Raw genomic sequence first — 18,701 nt, 5'->3', positions numbered from 1 at the left:
GATTTACATGCTTTTTTTAGATTAGATGTTCTGGGGTTTGAACTCAGGGCCTTGAACTTGCCGGTCAGGCGCTCTATTCCTGAGCCATGCCTCTAGTCGTTTAGCACAGGTTATTTTTGAGATGGGAAGCAAGCTTTCTATCCAAGCACAGGACTGGCCCATGATACTCCTATTTCTCCACCATGGCTGGGCAGAAGCACACACAACCAAGTTTCTTCCTTTAAGATGCAACCTTTCAGACTTCTTTGCCCGGACTGGTCTCGTCCAGGTTTCATGGTATGCACACCACCATGCCAGATGACCTGTGCACACCAGCGTGCTGGCTGACCTGTGCACACCAGCATGCCCTAGCAGCTTGGCTCCGCTGACCCGACACTGAGGTGCGGTGTGAGAGGGCTGTGAGGCGGCAGAGCCCTGCTCCTTGCCTCTGGCCTGGGCTTGGCAGTGGACAGCAGTGGAGGTCGGCTGTGAGGGCCAGCGCTTCCTGACTGGTGTGAGATGACACGTGTTGATGTCGCTGCAGGAAGCTGGCAATGAGTCTCCAGAGCTGGGCCAGAGCCAGAGAGATCGCTGGCTGGTGCAGAGCGGAGTGGAGCGGGCTCAGGGAGCATCTCCTCTGAGGGGAGCAGAGAGACAGGGAGAAGAACCTAGAGAAGGAAGCTGTCTAAAGATGCTATGTGCTTTAGCATAACGCAGTGGATGAGAACTAGATCTCAGAAGATTTTTCCCTTTACTGAAACATTCTAGGGCGCTTTCAAGACTAACATGGAGGAGTGTTAAGATCATGTTTATAAAGAATGTGACCTGTAGAAAATTCCTAGTATGTATACATTGATTGCTATTTGTTTGTTTGTTGTCATTGTTGTGCTTTTTTTGTTTTGTTTTGTTTTTTGAGTGGGGGAATGATATTGGAGTTTGCCTTCAGAACTTCCAACTTGCTAAGCAGATGATCTACCACTTGAGCCATACCTCCAGCCTTGCTTTTTGCTGGTTAATTAGAGATGGAGTGAACTTTTCTGCCCAGTGTGGATACAACCAGGATCCTTCAGATCTCCCGCTGAGTCACTAGGGTTACAGACGTAACCACCAGGTCTCAGCCTGCTGGGTCTCTGGGATTACAGGTGTAACCACTGGCGCACAGCCTGATTGCCATTCTTTAAAGTATTTTGGCAGGTTTCTTCATGATTAGGAAGCACAACTGTGCATTTCAGCTTTTATGTTTCAGCATGTCTCTGGTGTGGTTGTTCTTGATCATTTCATTGTTAAATTCCACTAAAAATTTAGCAGTGTGGAGACAAAGGCTGACCTTGAACTCATGAAATGACCATGTCATCTGTCTTTTCTCACCTGTCCATTTTTGTGTGATACGTTCTCCCCCTCCCCCGCCCCCAGGCCTGATTGTAAGACAAACAAAAAAGTGACGTCCTTTTCTCTGGCCACCAGTTAGTTACCTTACAATTTGCACCTGACTGGTTCATTCTACTGTGGAAAACCTGGCTGAGGGGTTTTAGTTTTTGTTCTTTTGCACTGTGTTTATTTGTTGTTTTTTTTTCTTAAAAAAAAAAAAAAGAAACTAAAGTGACCTTTCTTTCATGTCATCGCAAGCTTTTAAAATTGAGAGGCGTTTTCTTATACCAAGATTAAAAATATTTACTTAAAGCAGATAAAAAGCTATTAAAACTAATGGTTAAAAGTTTTGTTTATTTTGGTGGCACTGAAGCCTGAGCATACGTGCTCACACTTGCTAGGCAAGCAGTCTCCTCAGCCCTTCGTTCAAGAACGAAGTCTCTCAGGTTTTACCTGAACTATCCTTCTACCAGACCTTTTACATGGCCTGTGCCACCATGCCTATTGTACTTGTTGACATGACATCTCCCTGGCTTTGGCCAGTGCTAGCCTTCAGCCATGATCCTTAAAACCACTGAGTCACTGGGACTATAGTGAGTTACAGCGCCCAGTTCCAGGGCTTGTTTTGGTATTTTTTTAAAATTTCTTCTCACACTTCCGTTATGCTTATGTTTTTAGAGTTCCTTTTCCCAGTGCATTGAACCACACGCCCTGTCCAGTCCAGCAGGGCTGTGCAGAATGGAGGGCTTGCTTCACGGGTTGTGTGCTGGTGCACTCCAGGCTCTGTGGGGCACTGCACAGCCTTGAGGACAGTGCGGTTCCAGGTCTGGGTGAAGATGTGTGGAGCAGAGGTCGTGAAGAGCCTGAGGCCCGGTCTCCTCTTCTCACCCCACAGATCAAAGAGCACCTGGCCAAGGGGCAGCGCACGCTGGCAGGCGACGGCATGTCCCAGGTCACCAAGACACTGCTGGACCTGACCCAGAGAAAGAACTTCTATGCAGGTGACCTCCTGATGTCTGTGGAGATCCTGAGGAATGTCACAGACACGTTCAAGAGAGCCAGCTACGTCCCCGGCTCCGACGGTGTGCAGGTGAGGGGACAGGCCACGATGGGAGCTAGCGAGGAGGCGAGGCTAGTGAGGACAAGTCCACAGTGGGCCCTGGTGGGACCCTGGCTGGCCAGAGGGCTGGCTGTGTCCTGGGGAAGGGTGGGGGACAGGCAGGGGCCCTGTACTCAGCTGAGCTCCCAGAGTCAATCTGCACCTCGCATGCTCGACCCTAGAGCTCAGGGAAACACTGAGGGAGAATGGGATTGAAGCATTTCAAGCTCTTACATACAAGGCATAATCGCAAACTCAAGGTGATAGCATGGGTATTTCATTCCCCCTCTTAATATCAACATCTTGCCAAAGAGACTATTAAAAGCACATTAGGTTCAATGAGATCACATTCACTACAGCTCACAGAGAAGATCTCGTTGAAGAGTTGTTTGCAGACTTGTTAGTAGGAGGAAAATCATACTTAATTTTGTAGAGCCATTGCCTGAAAATGAGAGGCAGTTAGTGAATGTACTGGATAGGAAAAGAAGAAATTAAAGAACTCTCCCAGCATTTTCTCTCTTGTCATAGAACACTGGAAAACAATGTATCATTTATTCCATAATAAAATTACAATTTTGTCTTGCCTTTGTCATTAAAACAAAGCCAGTTGGAAAGTCAACAAAGTGTATTAATGCAAGTTTCTTCGTATATCATATCTGATTTCTTTTCCCCCTGCTGGTACAGGGGTTTGAACTGAGAATCCCCGTGCTCTTTCTCACGTTGGTCACTTGGTTGGCATTCTACCACATGAGCCCTGCCTCCAGCCTAGTGTTTTGCTAGTCACTTTGGAGATGGTGTCTCCCTGCCTTTGCCTCCTAGCTAGCCTGAAACTACAGTCCTCCCGTTCTGTCTTTTGAGTGTCTAAGGACACAAGCAGGAGCCCATGGCACCCAGCTCAGAGTTAACTTTTTCTTTTGTAGCCTAAAACGTAGTCTTGCCGAGAATGCTGAGCTGCTTTCTGTATTGCTTGTGCAATTTCCTTCCTCTGTCTCCATGTAAAGTTCACTGAAGCAAAGATGTGGCAAGAACTCCAGGTCAGGTTCTGTTCCCTTCAACCTTCTCCTCACTCAGGAATTTCTGCTTGTTCATTCAGAAAATGCAGAAGATTTTTGGCTTTTTAGGTTTTTGTTTTCATTAACAATGGAAGAAAAGAGAAGAGGAAGGTTTTCTGGACCATGTAGCCATTCATTAATAACCCGGGTGCCCTAACTCATATAGAGAAACTTAAAACGTGCGTTCCTGGAAGACATCCATTGGGGTGACATCCAATGCCCTTACCCTCTGCATCCACTCTATATGTTAAAATGGCCAAAATACATCAGGAGGCATATTGGACGGAAAATTATTTGAGCACTTTTTGTTGCCAGTACTGGGCCAGGACAGCCTCCCCTAGCTGCTTCACTCAGATGCCCTACCACTTAAACCACGCCTACACATCTGGCATTTTTCCTGGTTAATTGGAGATGAGTCTTATGGACTTTCCTGCCTAGGTTGGCTTCAGATCGCGATTCTCCAAACTCAGGCAGGGCAGGAAAGTCTGTGAGACTCCTATCTTCAGTTAACCACCAGAAAGCCAGACGTGAAGCTATGGCTCAAATTAAAGCATCAGCCTTGAGCAAAAAAGATCAGACCAGTGCCCAGGTGCTGAGTTCAAGCTCCAGGACCAGCACTCACTCTCCCTCCCTCCCTCCATTCTCCTCCTCCTCCCATGCTGCGCGCGCGCGCGCACGCACACACACACACACACACACACACACACACACACACACACACACACACACACACACACACACACACACACACACACACACACACACACACACGAGCAGAGAGCTGTAAGACTTTTGGTGGTCAGGATCAAGAGATTAATGTGGACCCTGATGAGGATGGATCTGCCCATGTCAGAACACTGACCCAGTGAACGATAGGCAGAACCAGTTCCTTGGTTCTGGATGGTTTGAGTTCATGAACAGCCTGGCTGGTTCTTCCCTGGTCATCCTGACACGGGCAGGAATGGATCCCTCACTCTGTTAGGTGGCCTTGCATACTGGAGCTGTACATCTTCCCATCCAGGGCAGCGTGTGCCCCCTCTGCTGACCCACGGCCCTGCATCAGTCCCTGCTTGCTCTCCTCTTGGGGGATTCCTTCTTGCACCTCTGCCTGCTGAGACCCTAACTCAGATCTCTTCCCAAGTGACGCCCACCATGCCACAAGTCCACCTAAAACAACCTTCCTCGTCTCCGGGGTTCCAGAGAACTTCATTCGCTTGCTCTGCTTCCTACCATTTAATACAAAACATGAAGCATCTTTATCATTTTCTGTGCATATGGCCATACTCAGCACCTCCTCTGTGTTGTTGTTCCTGAGGGTTCTGGATGTTTCTGGCTGGCTGGTGCCTCCCGTCTACTCTGTGCACCAGTATTCCTGAATTCCCTGCTTTGCCTCACAGCCTTGTGCTTCCTGTAGAGCTGGTCCTGCGGGCGGCTCTCCTCCAACCCTTCCTTTCCAGGCCACCATGCCAGGCCAGCCTCCCTGTACCTCCCACACCTGACCCCATTCCCTCCCATAGTGTGTGCTCTGGGCCTCTGAGCTACTCCAGGGCAGCTCCAATGAGGCCATTCCTCACCATGAAGCCTTAGGTGAGGACTCAGAGCCCTTCACCAGGGCCTCCAACAAGATGCCAGGTGCATACAACCTGTTCCTGCAGCTCCTGCCTAGGCAACATTTCCTCTCCCCAGACCCTGAGCTGAGATCCCTTCACCTCCCTGCCTCCCGCGTCCTGCAGGCCCTGGGCATGGGGCCTGGCTGTCCCGTGCTTGCCGCGGCCAGCTCTGCCTCAGAGTCTGCTAACATATTCTCTCCTGCATCGCACCCCCTCTTCTCCTATCAGCCCGCATTGGAAAATCTTTGAGAAAGCAGGGATGTTCCTGATTCATTCTGGACAGAGCAAAGCACTAGCCTACCACCCCAAATAAGATGGAGCGTAGAATCTTGATTGTGGAAGAGATCCAACAAATCTCTGCTGACGTAATCAACAACAAATAAACTAGTAACCAAATAGTTCCTGCTGAACTGCTCTCATCTGTTCTATTTTGTTCTTTTCCTTTGTCCATTAAAAAATGATCAGAGACATATTTTGAGAAACTATGAATAAGTTTTGTTTGTTATTCAGGGTCTCTCCACATAACCCAGACGTTCCCAATTGCATATCCTCAGCCTTTGCCCCTAGAGTGCCGGGATTACAGTTACTCCGCTTATATATTTCAGTCTTGCTTTTCTTTTTCTTTTTTTTTTTTTTCTGGTTCTGGGGCTTGAACTCAAGGCCTGAGCATTGTCTTTGAGCTTCTTTGTGCTCAAGGCTAGCGATCTACCCCCTGAGCCACACTGACATTTCCAGCTTTTTCTGAGTGGTTTATTGGCAATAAAAGTCTTGCGGACTTGCCTGCCTGGGCTGGCTTTGAACCGCATTCCTCAGATGTCAGCCTCCTGAGTAGCAAGGATTACAGACATGACCTGGCTGGGTCTACATTTCTTGTAGATACAGTGATATTCAGACATTATATTTAAAATGTCTACTGTTGGATTAAAGATTGGCCTTAGTTGTGGAGGACAGTAGAGCTACAGCCCCACGTGTATCCACATATCTCCCCATAGACACACAAATGTATAGGTGTGCATTTGCTTTATTAGAAGTCAGACACGTTGACCTGTGGAGACGGGGGGGAGATTTGAAGGCTTTAAAGCGGCCTTAGAGTAGCAGGATTTGATTTGGGGCGTGAGCACTGTCATAGCACATCCGGGAAATGACGCCTTCTCTTCTGCTCAGATTACTCTCTGGGCGATCATCTTTATGCCCCAAACTCAAGGACCAGGGATTCTTCTGTCTTTTTCTTTTTCCTTTCTTTCTCCTTTTTGTTGGTTTTATGTTGTGCTTTTTGGAGAAAACTTTCCTATGGGAATGCTTATTTACAGTTCTTAAATGCCAGGAAGCTATTTTATTCTTGCATTTTATATCATAATCCAAGATATGAAATTTTTAAATATTTTAAGTGAACTTAAAAGGAGACACAGAGCTATGTCTACTTTTACTTTTAAGTATGTAAGTTATTAATTTTTCTCTCCCTCTGTCAACTCAAGGGAAACCTATTTAAATTTAGTATTTTTTCTTTATTTCACTTTTAAAACTTTTACTTTAACATACGTTGCTTGTCAACTTCAGAAATCAGCATCAGAAATCAACATAACTCTGAAGTTAAGAATTCCACAAATCATTTATCTTACTATAAAAGAACATTGTATTCACACCAGTCACCTCTATTTTAGGCTCTTAGGATGAATTTTTTTATGATTTATGAGCAATAATTTGGTTAAGAAAAGGGGAATAATTAAAACATATAATCCATATACTTTAAATACCTGAAAAATAAAAACCTTTTCCTTATCAAATGAAGAAACTATTTTAAAACCTTTTAGTGTTGATAGTAGGTAGACAGATTTGCTTTTAATTTCATTAAAAAATAACATCTGTTAGATGCTTTCCCAGTCTTCCCAATCAACATCATCCTATTAAATAAATGGGACACAAGTGTCTCAGTGAGCCAATGAGTCTCCTTCCCCCCCCCATCTTTCTGCCCCCTCTGACCTCCTAGACCGCAGCTGGAGGGTAGGTCTATGCCCACAGAAGCAGAATGTGAGTCAGTGGCTCACACCTGCAATCTTAGCTACTCAGGACTCAGAGCCGAGAATCCTGGTTCAAAGTCAGCCAGGTAGAAATGTCTGGTTGAGCCTCTTAGCTCCAGTTAACCACCAGAAAGCCAGGATGAAGCGTTTCTTAGTGATAGAGTGTCAGCCTTGAGCAATAACACTCAAAGACAGTGCTCAGGCCCTGAGATCAAGATGTAGTATCCACATGCGTACACACACGCACCCTCTCTCACACATGCTTCAGCTTACAGATTTTTTTGAGGGGTGAGGACACGTTGTGCCTAGACAGAGAACAGTGTGCAGCTGTAATAATTCCCTTCACTGAGGCATTGGGTAGCACAGGTGGCTGAGCTGCTGCTGTGTGGTGTGTCTCCTCCCATGCTCCACCGAGGTCTGCCCAGCCCTGGCTGGGATGGAGGGAGGTGCAAATGTTTACTTGGTTCCTAGACATCAGCACCCATCTGGATTAGGTGCTCACCTTGCTGTGCTGAGCCGCGGGCTTCCAGAAGAATCATCTTAGAATGACTCTTAGTGTTCAATGAAGACTGGAAGAGTTCTGAGCACCCCACAAAGCACAGGGCCTGGCGCCTCTTCTCCCATAGCCTCACGCATCCACCACACCAGAGCAGACTCAGGGTGTCGCCACCCCATCTAAAGATCACCCATTGTGCCAGCTGCGCATATCCCACGCAGGTCAGCCGCCTGCCCGGCGGGGCCACGTGCTGCCACCTGGCATCGCACAAGGGCCGTTTCAAAGTGAGTCAGAGCTTCTGTGAGGTTATTGATGAAAAGAAGAGAAAAGGAAAACAAAGGGAGTCATCGGAGATGCTACTTTCTCCTAAACTAGTGCCTATTCTGGGCTGTCACCCCTCCTCCAGCCCGGTAGGTGGCCTGCATAGATCCTGCCACTGACCGCACACCAGGGCCTTCCAGAGAGAGGCCCCCCCGAGCCCCCCCAGGCTTCTCCAGGCCCCAATCTCCTCTCTGAGTGATGGCCTCCATGCGTCCTGACCCATGCCCCGGCTGGGTCATCCCGGATGGCCACCCGCCTCTTTGTGGCGTTGGTAGTTTGAAATTGCCAGTGGGCACGTCTTGGGGGGGGGTCGTGCCCTTTGTGTACAGAAAAGCCCGATCATGGACAAGATTCCTCGTCCTGGCCCATCGTCAGTTACTCTGCCTGTTGCAGAGTTTATTTTTGAGAGCAATAGAACAAATTCAAGATGTGGATGTGATTGGACTGCAGGCTCCCTTCTAGACCCTTTCTTCACAGAAGGCGGCCTCCAGCCCAGGCAAGGTTCATCACCATGAGGCATGCTCTGGCTCTGGGTCTCAGCCATCTGTCCTCAGCTGCAGGCCACCAGGCTAGCTTGTTCTTCATAAAGCAGAGGCTGCTGGGCTGTATCTAGACCTGGCTTTGGGGGTCTCCTGAATTAACCCCAACAGTGAGCCTCTTCCTTCTGAAATTTGAAATTTCCATCTCACAGGGCTCTTGCTTTCTTCCTCTTTGTCCCTCATTTGCTTCTTTTCTTATCAAGGTTATCTTCAGTGTTTTAACCTTGACTTTACCTATTGGAGTATTCTTGGTAACTGTCTCCTTTTTGCCAAAAGGCTCTTGTTTTCAACTACAATTCATTACCCCTTCTTTTTTTTCCATCAGAGCTGTAGTTCTGCCTGTGTCCCAAGCCTCTTCTCCTATACCACAGACAGTTCATCAAAAATTTGAACAAAACTGAGCTCAGCTTTCTTCCCCACATGCAGGCCAAATGCATCCTCACCCTGAGCCAGCCCAGCAGGTCTGGTCTCTCCTTTCTGTCTGTGCCATCCATCCGTCAGTCCTCTTATTTACATAAACACATGACCACACCTCGACCCCAGTAACTACAACCCTTTTGGACGTCTCTGTTTTCACTTACCATCTGGGCTTTATTTTTCTCTCAGCAGCTAATGCTCGAATTTCTTTTTTTTAAACTAAACTTGTCCTGCAATCTCTGTAGAATGTAGTTCCCCTTTATCTGGCTCCTGACTGTCCTTATATTCTGTAGGAGATTCTTGTTCCTCCACCCAAGACAATGTCCTCTGCATTGTCTTCTCAAACCTGCCCTGACTGCCCTTTAACCGGGTACCTCACACATCTTCTTTGCCATTAGCCCTGAGGTGAGCTCCCTTGCTCAGCTACCTGCTCATGAAGAGTTTTGCTTACTATCTAATATAAAGGTTCTCCCTTTCCCTGTTTCTCTCTATATACCAGAGCGGTGCATATGGTAGGCAGTACTTCATTCCTGGCATCATCCTTTCAAATCCCTTCCTGTTTGCTAGACTGGGAGTGTGGGTTCAGTGATGTCAGGACCTCATTCAACTTGCCTGCTCCAGGACTCGTAGAAGTGCCAGACACAGAGAAGGTACTAGGTATACACTTATTTTTGGATTGTGCTCTGTTGTCAGCTGACATTCGTCACACACAGGGTGATTTCACCACTGCATTTCCGTGTCTGTACCAGCTCCCCATCTCACCCCTCTTTTGCTCTCCCCCGCCCTTCCTTCTTCCCAAAACAGCCCCAGCAAGTTTGTCTGTTTAATTTCCAGAGTTGGAAGCAATCTATTTTGGCAATATTCACCCTCTTTCAAAATGTGGTTCAAAATTATTTACTCTCTAATACTGTTTTTCCTTCTTCCTTCCCTGTGTTCAACTAAGAATTTCCTTAGTTAGATTCATATTCTGTGTCCATCTATAGTCATGCACATGCATGTGTGGACACACACACACACACACACCCCAGTACACACCATTCTGTTGCTGGGCACCTCTACTATTCCATCATGTGGCTATTGTAAACAATGAGGTAATAAACCTTGTTGTGCATTTCTGGTACATTGATTTGCTCACCTCTGGCTCTGTGGTATGTTCATACCATATGTTGGAATCTTTATATTTATATATTCATGATATGTATGTCTAGTCCTATGTATCCACATCAATACTGCTGAGAGGGACTTCTGGGGCATCCATTTCCAGTCTTTTGAGGAAGCTCCATACCGCTTTGCATAGTGGTTGCACTGGTTCACATCCTCACCCCCAGTGTATGAGGGTTCTCCCACCTCCTCTTGCACCTTGCTTTGATTCTTTTTTGAGACAAGATCTTACTACACAGCTCTGGCCAGCATGAAATACTACATAGCTTAGGCTGGCCCTGAACTCACAAACCTTCCTGCCTCCTGAGGGCTATATTTCAGGTATGTACTACCATGCCCACTTAGTAGTACTTCTGGAACTTCCTTGGGTCAGTTTTTACATAGCGTACACTGAATATAATGACTGCATTTGCTTGCTCTCCTCCCTCCACGCATGCCCACTCCCCCTCGTAGCTGCCCGCCCCCAACATGTCTCAGCTTCCTGATCTTCATTTTGTGGAGTGGTTTGTGGTTCAGAGGAGTGAGGCTTCCCCATTGTACTCTCCCCGCAAACATACTGCCACTTGGTGACTGTGCATGTGTGGATATGGGTATAATGCTGCATGTGTAAATATGTCTGTGCAGATTTTAGATCCAACTCCCCACATATGAGGAAAACATGTGCCATTTGTCACTCTGAGCCTGACTTCACATTATGTAATTTTTCTAGGTCCATCATTGTGTTGCAAATGTCATAGTATTATTCTTTCTGGTGGATAAGTAAAATTCCATGGTGTATATGCACCACATTTTCTTGATTCATTCATCTGTGGGGCACCTGGGCTGTTTGCAGCTCTTGGCTGTTGTGGATAGTGCAGCAGTGAGCATGGGCGTGCAGGTGTCTTGCGGTGTCCTGGCGTGTACTGCTCTGATTCGATCCCAGGATCACAGTCAGTCCCAAGTCTGTCTTCTGAGGAGTCTCCAGACTGCCTTCCAGAGTGGATGCACTGTTTCCATTCCCACTAACAGTTTAACAGGCTCCTTTTCCCCACATCCCTGCCGGCATTTATTGTTTTTTGTGTTCTGAGTGATGGCCAGTCTAACTGGGGTGAAATGGAACCTCAATGTTGTTTAGATTTACATTTCCTTTATAGTCAAGGAAGTTAAGCATTTCCTCATTTGTCCTTCCTCCTCCTGAGAAGTCTCTGTTTAGCCACTTTGCCCATTACTAATGTGTTATTAATTTTTAGGGTTAGTTTCTCTTTAATTTACTTTATTGCTACTATAAAGGTGTTTACAGAGGGAATGCACTTACAGAAGTCAGGTAATGAGGACATTTCCCTTTGTATGTTCTCTCCCCTTCCCTCGCTTTCTCCCAGCCCCTCAATCCAGTCTCCCCCCCACAAGTTGTGCAGCTCACCTTCATCACAGTGTCCAGTGAGCACCACGGCTGTGTTCCTCAGCCCTTTCCCCTTGAGTTCTGTGCCTCTCCTCCCCCTCAGAGATACAAATGAACCATACGTAAACAAAAGACACAAAACTTGCCCATGTAATTGTACATGTACAGTATGTTCACAAATAAAATTAAATTAAATTTAAAAAAAAGACACAAAACTATCAAACACAAAGTTTAATAAGGCTCTGTTGGTTTCATGTCTTGGAATTTGTTTCAATATATGCATATAATATTTTATATAAACATAAAGAGGCACATGGACATTGCTTTGTGTTTTCCTCATTTGGCCTCACTGTGTGTGAGTCTCTAGAACCCTGTGTAATTTACCACATTTCAGTGTATTTTAGATCTAACCTTCTGCCTATTGGAGAAAACATGCACCCTTTCTTTCTCTGAACTTCGCTTGCCTCGTTTAACATGATTTGTTCCAGGTCCATCCATTTCAGGAGGGTTAGTTTCTTGAGCTCCTTTTATATTCTAGATATGAGGCCCTCATCTGATCTGTAGCTGGTGAAGACTTCCATTCTGAAGGCTGCCTTTTCAGTTCATAACTTTGTCATTGGATGTGAAGGAACTTTCTATTCTATTATAATTCCACTTCTTCTCTCTTCTGTGTGCTGAGCCCTGGGAACTCTACTCAGAAGGTTCCTTTCCATGACAGTGGGTTCTAGCTTCTTCTGTTCCTTCCTGCCATAACTGCAGAGTTTCAGGTCTGACCTGAGGTCTTTGGTCCAGTCTGAGCTGACGTCAGTGTGAGGCCACAGACAGGGGTCCGGTTTGGTCTTCTACATGTGAAGACCAGTTTTCCTATTTAAGAAACCCAAACATGTATTTGGCTCCCTTGTCAAATATCAGAGGGCTGTACATAGATGTGTTTGTTTATCAATCTTCTGGTCTATTTCATTTTATCTTCATACCTGTTTATATGTCAGTCCCAAGCGGTTTTTGTTATGATAGTTCTATAGTAAAATTTGAGGTCTGGGATTGTGATGCCTCCAGAATTGTTTTTGTTTTTGTTTTGGTTAGGTTTTTGGGTTTTGCTTGGAATTGCTTTGGCTATTGCAGGTCTCTTGTGGTTTCATATGAATTTTTGGATTGTTTTTGGATTGTTTTCTCTGTGAAGAATGGCACTGGGAATTTGATGGGGTACATTGAAGTTGTAGCGGGCCTCTGGCAGGACAGCCAGTCTTGAGATCATTCTACCTATCCACCAGCACAGAGGCCTTTTCATTTCCAGACATCATCTTTGATTTCCTTCTTCGGGTTTTTATACTTCTCACTATAGAGAGCTTTTGCCTCCCTGGTCAGATTTATCCCTAAATATTTTATGTTTTTGAGTCTATTGCAAATGGAATTGCTTTCCTGGTTTCCCTCTCTGCTTGTGCATTGTTGGTGTAGAGAAAAGCTTCTGGTTTTGTGTGTTGATTTTGCATGCTGTTCCCTTGTCAGTTACTCTTCAGACCCAGTGAGGTTGGGGTGCAGTCTCCGGTCCTTTAGATGTAAGATCATGTGTTTGTTTCTCTGTGAGAGCCTCTCAGGGTAAACTGTTCTGCGTGGACATGGATTGTCCTTCAGAGTTGGACTTCTATCTTTCCAGACTGTTCATGCACTGAGAGCTTCCATTGAGCAATCTGCAGATATTCCATTGCTCTTTCCATTCTAAGTGGGTTCCCTCTAATTTTGCTGCTTTCAATATTATTTGCTTATTTTGCACCGCCCCTGTTTTAATACTACATCTCTGCTCTGGTCTGCTGGGAGTTTTGTGTGCATTCATCAGACTTTCAGCTTATTTTTTTCTCCCTCATTCTGCTAGACACAGATGGGATCTTTCGACTGAGTCCGCAGTTCTTGCTTGCCCCTTGCCAACTGCAGAGCGCTTCTCACTGTCCTTGACTGACGCAGCTCTGCTAGTCCTCACCGTGCTCCGCGTCCTTCCTCCCATTGCCCAGGCTCCTAGCCGTGTGCTGCTTCAGGGTCATGGCCTCTCCCTGCCTTCCATCTCTGTGTGGAATCACTCTTATCTCCCACATCTCCTTCTTTAGTAGTTCAGTTGGCTGTTGGTATTTTCTTGTTGTTTGTGTACTCACCTAGTTTCTGGAAGGTTGAGTGTCTCCCCTTCTTCTCAGGACTGGGTTTTGAGTTATTCCCGGTCTCCTTCCTCCCAGCTCAGTTCTTTAATATGGGCCTGTGTTAGGATCTGTTAGGGGCAGGCATTCATGTGCAGGAGGGATAGGATGACTCTGTTTCCCCACAGTTATCCCCACAGAGCCCCAGAGGCAGAGCCACACCGGCCCATGACAGCACATCCCCCGCTAAGCCAACTGGCCAGGGGCAACCGGGAAGCCTGACCTGGAAGTCAGTCCTCTGCCTACAGGCAGAGTAACAGAATGCTGGACAAGGCCCTCAAGATGGAAACACTCCAAGCAAGGCATTCCAAGTGGAAAGAGGGCTGTTAGTGCCACAAAGTTAAACAAGTAGAAAACGTGTTTAAAAGAAAGACTTGTAGTCTTTTTTGTTTGTTTTTGTTTTTCAAAAGAGCTGCACCAAAGACTCTGAAACTTTTAGAGGTTATAGCTCCAAACATGTTTCTACCATGTGATTACTGGGGACTATTAAAATAGGGCAATTAAATATAGATGCCAGAGTCTTCCAGATCACAAGATCCAAGAAAATGAAGCAGCTTTGATTTCGTGAAACAACACTCAGGTGAACTTACTTGGAATTAGAACAAAACCCAGTTTTGAAAAGTGAGAAGGAGAGGGAGAGATGAGACTGAAAGTGACCATTTCCACCTCAGGGAAGCTGCCCTGAGCTGGCGTGAGAGCAGGAAGCCTTGCTTCTGAGTTACCTCCACACAGGAAGAAAGGCTGGAGACCAAGGACAGATGCCACTCGCCACTGAGCAGACTCCATCTCTGTAGTCCATGGTGCCAGCAGGACACTGGCTGCTCACACCTGTGATCCTAGCAGCTCAGGAGGCTGAGATAGGAGGATTGCAGTTCAGAGCTAGTTCAGGCAAGAAAGTCCTTCAGACTTTTGTCTCCAATGAGCCAGCAAGAAGCTAGAAACAGTTATGGCTCAAAGTAGTAGAACATCTGCTTAGCAAGCATGAGGCTCTGAGTTTAAATCCCAGGCATGCTCTGTGTGTATGTGTGTGTGTGTGTGTGTGTGTGAGAGAGAGAGAGAGAGAGAGAGAGAGAGAGAGAGAGAGAGAGAGAGAGAGAGAGAGACAGAGACAGAGAGAGAAAGAGAGAGAGAGAATAAGTTTATTAAGCATTTTGCATGTGCTAATGTGCTTTTTTTCCCCAGAAACTTCCCTTCTTCCCTTCTTCCCTCTATCCGTCCCTCCCTCCCTTCCTTCTCCGTGTCTCTCTTTCTTTCCATTGTGATATATTTTTTTAGTTTCCCAAGCATCATCTGGAAAGAGCACATTCTCCAGTAACATCATTAAAAACAGCTTTGATAAAGCACATTTTTATCGAACATTCTCAATACCTTCTGCAAAACTAAAAGTAGAGTAGTAAGAAAGAGAAGAGCTCTCTCCGTCCAAAGAAGCTGTTGGCTCCTCAGCTTTGCCCAGAGTCCAGGGCTTTCTGTAGTGGTCTTTGAAACAATCATGAAAGTTATAGCAATCATGGCTTTAAGTGGACAGGAAAACCAGCGACAGGACAAACACAGGCAACTCTCCTTACAGAAAGAATAAAACACGTTTGTGAGGAGTTACTATACAGTTGTCTACTGCTTTGCATATAGAGATTGTAATAGGACAAATGATAGTAAAGAAAAGATTTCCCATCATTGCTCCCAGAGTGGATGAAGATATAAAGCTGTGCAGGAATTCTAGAATGATGTACAGCAAAGGGCACTGCAGAGGCCTAGAGTATGTTGAGATTGTAAGGGAATGCTACAATGTTCTTATGGCATTACCACCTACTCATTCCAAATGGGGGTTGTCAGAAAGTATATTCTTGCCTGCAATACTAAACTACTTTATCTAATTTAATTTACAGAACTTCTTTCAAATAGTTAGCAACCTTCTAGATGAAGAAAACAAGGAAAAATGGGAAGATGCACAGCAGGTAAGGTGGGGGTTTTGAAAGTTTACAATAAGCACAGTTGAATTCAGTGCAAGACACGCATGGAGACGTTAATGACCTGCTATGCTCAGCAGATGAAAGGATTTGAGGCTGGGTGCTAGGGCTCATGCCTTTATCCTAGCTGTCTAGGAAGGGGAGAGCTGAGGTTAGTGGTTGGAAGCCAGTCTATGAAAATGTTATCTCTAATTAGCCAGCAAAAAATCTGAAAATGGAGGTATGGCTCAAGTGATAGAGCACCAGCTCTGAGCATAAAGCCAGGAAAGAGGGCAGGGTCTGAATTCAATCCCCAGTACCGACCCCAAAATCATTTTAGATGATTAAATCATACTTTCAGAGAAAACACATGATCTGTTATAATGCTCTGCCAGACAAATGGTGTTTATACATGTGGAAGCACTGCGCAGGTTTAAGCAATTTGTAACTTTAACGGATGTGTGCATAATAACCATATGCTTTCGTAACCCATTCCTTTCCTGTCTACAGACAATGGGAAACTTAGAAACCCCAAAAGCATCCATCAAAACAAAAGTATATGTCTTTACTGACAAAAATCATTGGTGTCTGATTTGATAGCCTATAAAATCTGGGTCATATCTACAGAGGTGCATCTTTATTTAGCGACAAGAGTTGTAAAATGAGTTTTCTTGGGAGCATGCGTTCTGAGCATTGATTGAGTTCTGCCTTCCCTGCGTGTGCTCGCGCAGCAGAGGAGTCCTTGCCAGTGGCACCCCTGTTTCCGCTGGCCTGGCAGTGCCCTCGGTGCCGCACTGGCTGGCGCACGGGCGGGAGACCATCTCCCGAGCTTCAGGACAGCGGGTTACAGATAGGCACAGGAAGGGTACTCAGCAGTGCTTATAAACCCACAGTGGAAGCCAGGCACCAGTGCCTCATTCCTGTAACCCTAGCTATCAGGAGGCTGAGGTCTGAGGATGTCCAGTCTGGCCAGCACGCCCATAAAACCCTCATCTCCAATTAGCCAGCAAAATCCTGGAAGTGAGGCATGGCTGAAGGTGGCGGGGGGGCGGGGGGGGGGAGCACCAGCTTTGAGTGAAAAAGCTAAGGGACAATGTCTAGTCCTTGAGTTTAAGCTCTAGTACTGGTGTGTGTATGTGTGTGTGTGTGTGTGTGTGTGTGTGTGCGCACATACACACAAACATGCAGATGCACACACACAAAGTTGTCATCATCAGGTAGAATCTATGTTCTTCTGGCCGTAGGAAAGGAAATAAAATTATGCCTCAGTTTCAGTCCCTGGTCTGCCCTTTCCTGCTGGTTTGAGCTGCTTATGGGGCCTGGGCCTGCATCCCGACACCTCCCTCACTCACCATGAGAAGAGCCAGCTGTGGGGGCTGCGCACAGCTTTCTGGATTGCTGGAAACCATGCATTATGGACAAATTTAGAAGAAATGTATGACTCCCTGCTGCACACCAGGCTGCATTTGCCACATAGGGCTTTCTGAGCAAATAGAGAATGGTGCTAAGACTGGAATCCACAATCCACCAGAGCAGTGATTGGGAGTTAGCTCTATTTTCATTGAAAAACTAATTTTTTAAAAGTAGTAATCCTTATTGCTTTTCTTTAAAAAAATGACTATTTAAAAGATACATTCTCTAGCTGCTCCTAAAAGTGATTTCACAAAAGGTGGACTGGTTAAAAACTTATCAACAAAAGGCGAAGATACTTAAAATTTATCACAAACAGCCAGGAGCTGTTTGATCTGAGGATCGTGGTTCAAAGCCAGCCCAGGGAGAAAAGTCCATAAGACTCACATTACCAGTAAACTGCCAGGAGTGGCTCTGTGAGTCAAGAGGTAGAGCACCAGCCTTGAGCACAAAGAGGCTGAAGGACAGTGCCCTGGCCCAGGACGGGGGGGAAAAATACCATAAATAGACGTGGCATCAGTGGCTCATGCCTGTCATCCTGGCTACGCAGGAGGCTGAGATCTAAGGGTGGTGTTTCAAAACCAGCTGGGGCAGGAAAGTCTGAAACATAAAATGGAGCTAACTGTGGATTTGGAAAACTGACTGGTTGAAATTATTTTTGCAATCAAACTATATATCTTTAAATAAACAGAGCCAGTTCAGAACATCTGCCTTTGTTATGAAGGACCAAAATGTTTATATAAAACATTGTCATATGAGCATGTCCTCCTGAATTGAGAAAGATGCTTTTCCATAGCTCTGTTTTTGGCACCAAATAAGGTCTCAGCCATATATTCTTTGTATTTCATTGTTCTATTGAAGAAATCCACTGTAGCTGTTTTGTTTTTCTAGTAATAGGGTTTGAATTCAGAGCCTTGCTGGCTTGCACTCTACCACATGAGTCACACCACCATCCTGACTCTTTGCTGAGTACTTTGGAGTTGGAATCTGGTGAACTTTTCTGCCAAACTATGATCCTCTGAATCTTAGCTTCCAGAGTAGGATCACAACATGAGACACCGGCGCTGGGCACGATTCTTATTTTTAATTTATTTGTGTATTACACCTATTCATACAAAGAAAAGAGGACACATACATTAATATTAGGAAACTTTAGGGCCAAAAGAAACATTCTCATTCTTGAAATGAGGACACTGACCTTCCAGAATTCATGTTTAGAGATCAAAGCATAGGAAACAAATGTGATTGATTTCCCAATTCTTCCTGGGTTATCTTCACCCCAAGTTTTAAAGGGAAACACCCATTGTTGAAGTGTCCAGTAGCTCACAGTGGACAGTGTCAAATTGGAGAGGGGAATGTTACTTACAAAGTACATAGTTATGCAATTTGGTGTGTCAGTGTGTGAGGACAGTCCACAGTGTTCCCCTTCTCTCCCAACTCATCCCTCCCCTCCAGATGTCTAGGGTCTGATTTTTCCATGAGCTTAGCCACAAAGCCCTGGGAGACCCTGACCCATGCCTGCGGCTGGCTCTGCCCAGCGGCTCTTCCTCTCCTGGTCTCAGCTGTGGCCTTGCTTCCCTCTGCCCCTCCTGACAGGAACGCAGAGCAGCTCGGCTCTCTAACTGCACATCCTCTCTGGTGATTAGAACCCACAGCAGCTGTAACCCAACATGTACAGAATTCTTGCTCTGCTACCTAGTTACCTAGCACAGGCACTTTTTAAGCTG

General features: G+C 45.9%; 1 protein-coding gene across 3 annotated transcripts in view; it reads left to right on the top strand.

Annotated features, from left to right (window-relative positions):
- Nucleotides 1-18,701, top strand: part of Adgrb3 (adhesion G protein-coupled receptor B3) — a 527,596-nt gene that overhangs the window by 224,185 nt on the left and 284,710 nt on the right. For all 3 annotated transcript variants that reach the window (XM_070010769.1, XM_070010770.1, XM_070010771.1), the window contains 2 exons: nt 2,243-2,437; nt 15,505-15,573. In XM_070010769.1, coding sequence (XP_069866870.1) covers nt 2,243-2,437; nt 15,505-15,573 — 264 coding nt within the window. The remainder of the gene's footprint in view (nt 1-2,242; nt 2,438-15,504; nt 15,574-18,701) is intronic.

This window comes from Dipodomys merriami, unplaced genomic scaffold (assembly GCF_024711535.1).
Source record: "Dipodomys merriami isolate MVZ:Mamm:240054 unplaced genomic scaffold, mDipMer1.0.p SCAF_8, whole genome shotgun sequence".
NCBI lineage: Eukaryota > Metazoa > Chordata > Mammalia > Rodentia > Heteromyidae > Dipodomys > Dipodomys merriami.
This window is presented reverse-complemented; position numbering and strand designations above follow the sequence as displayed.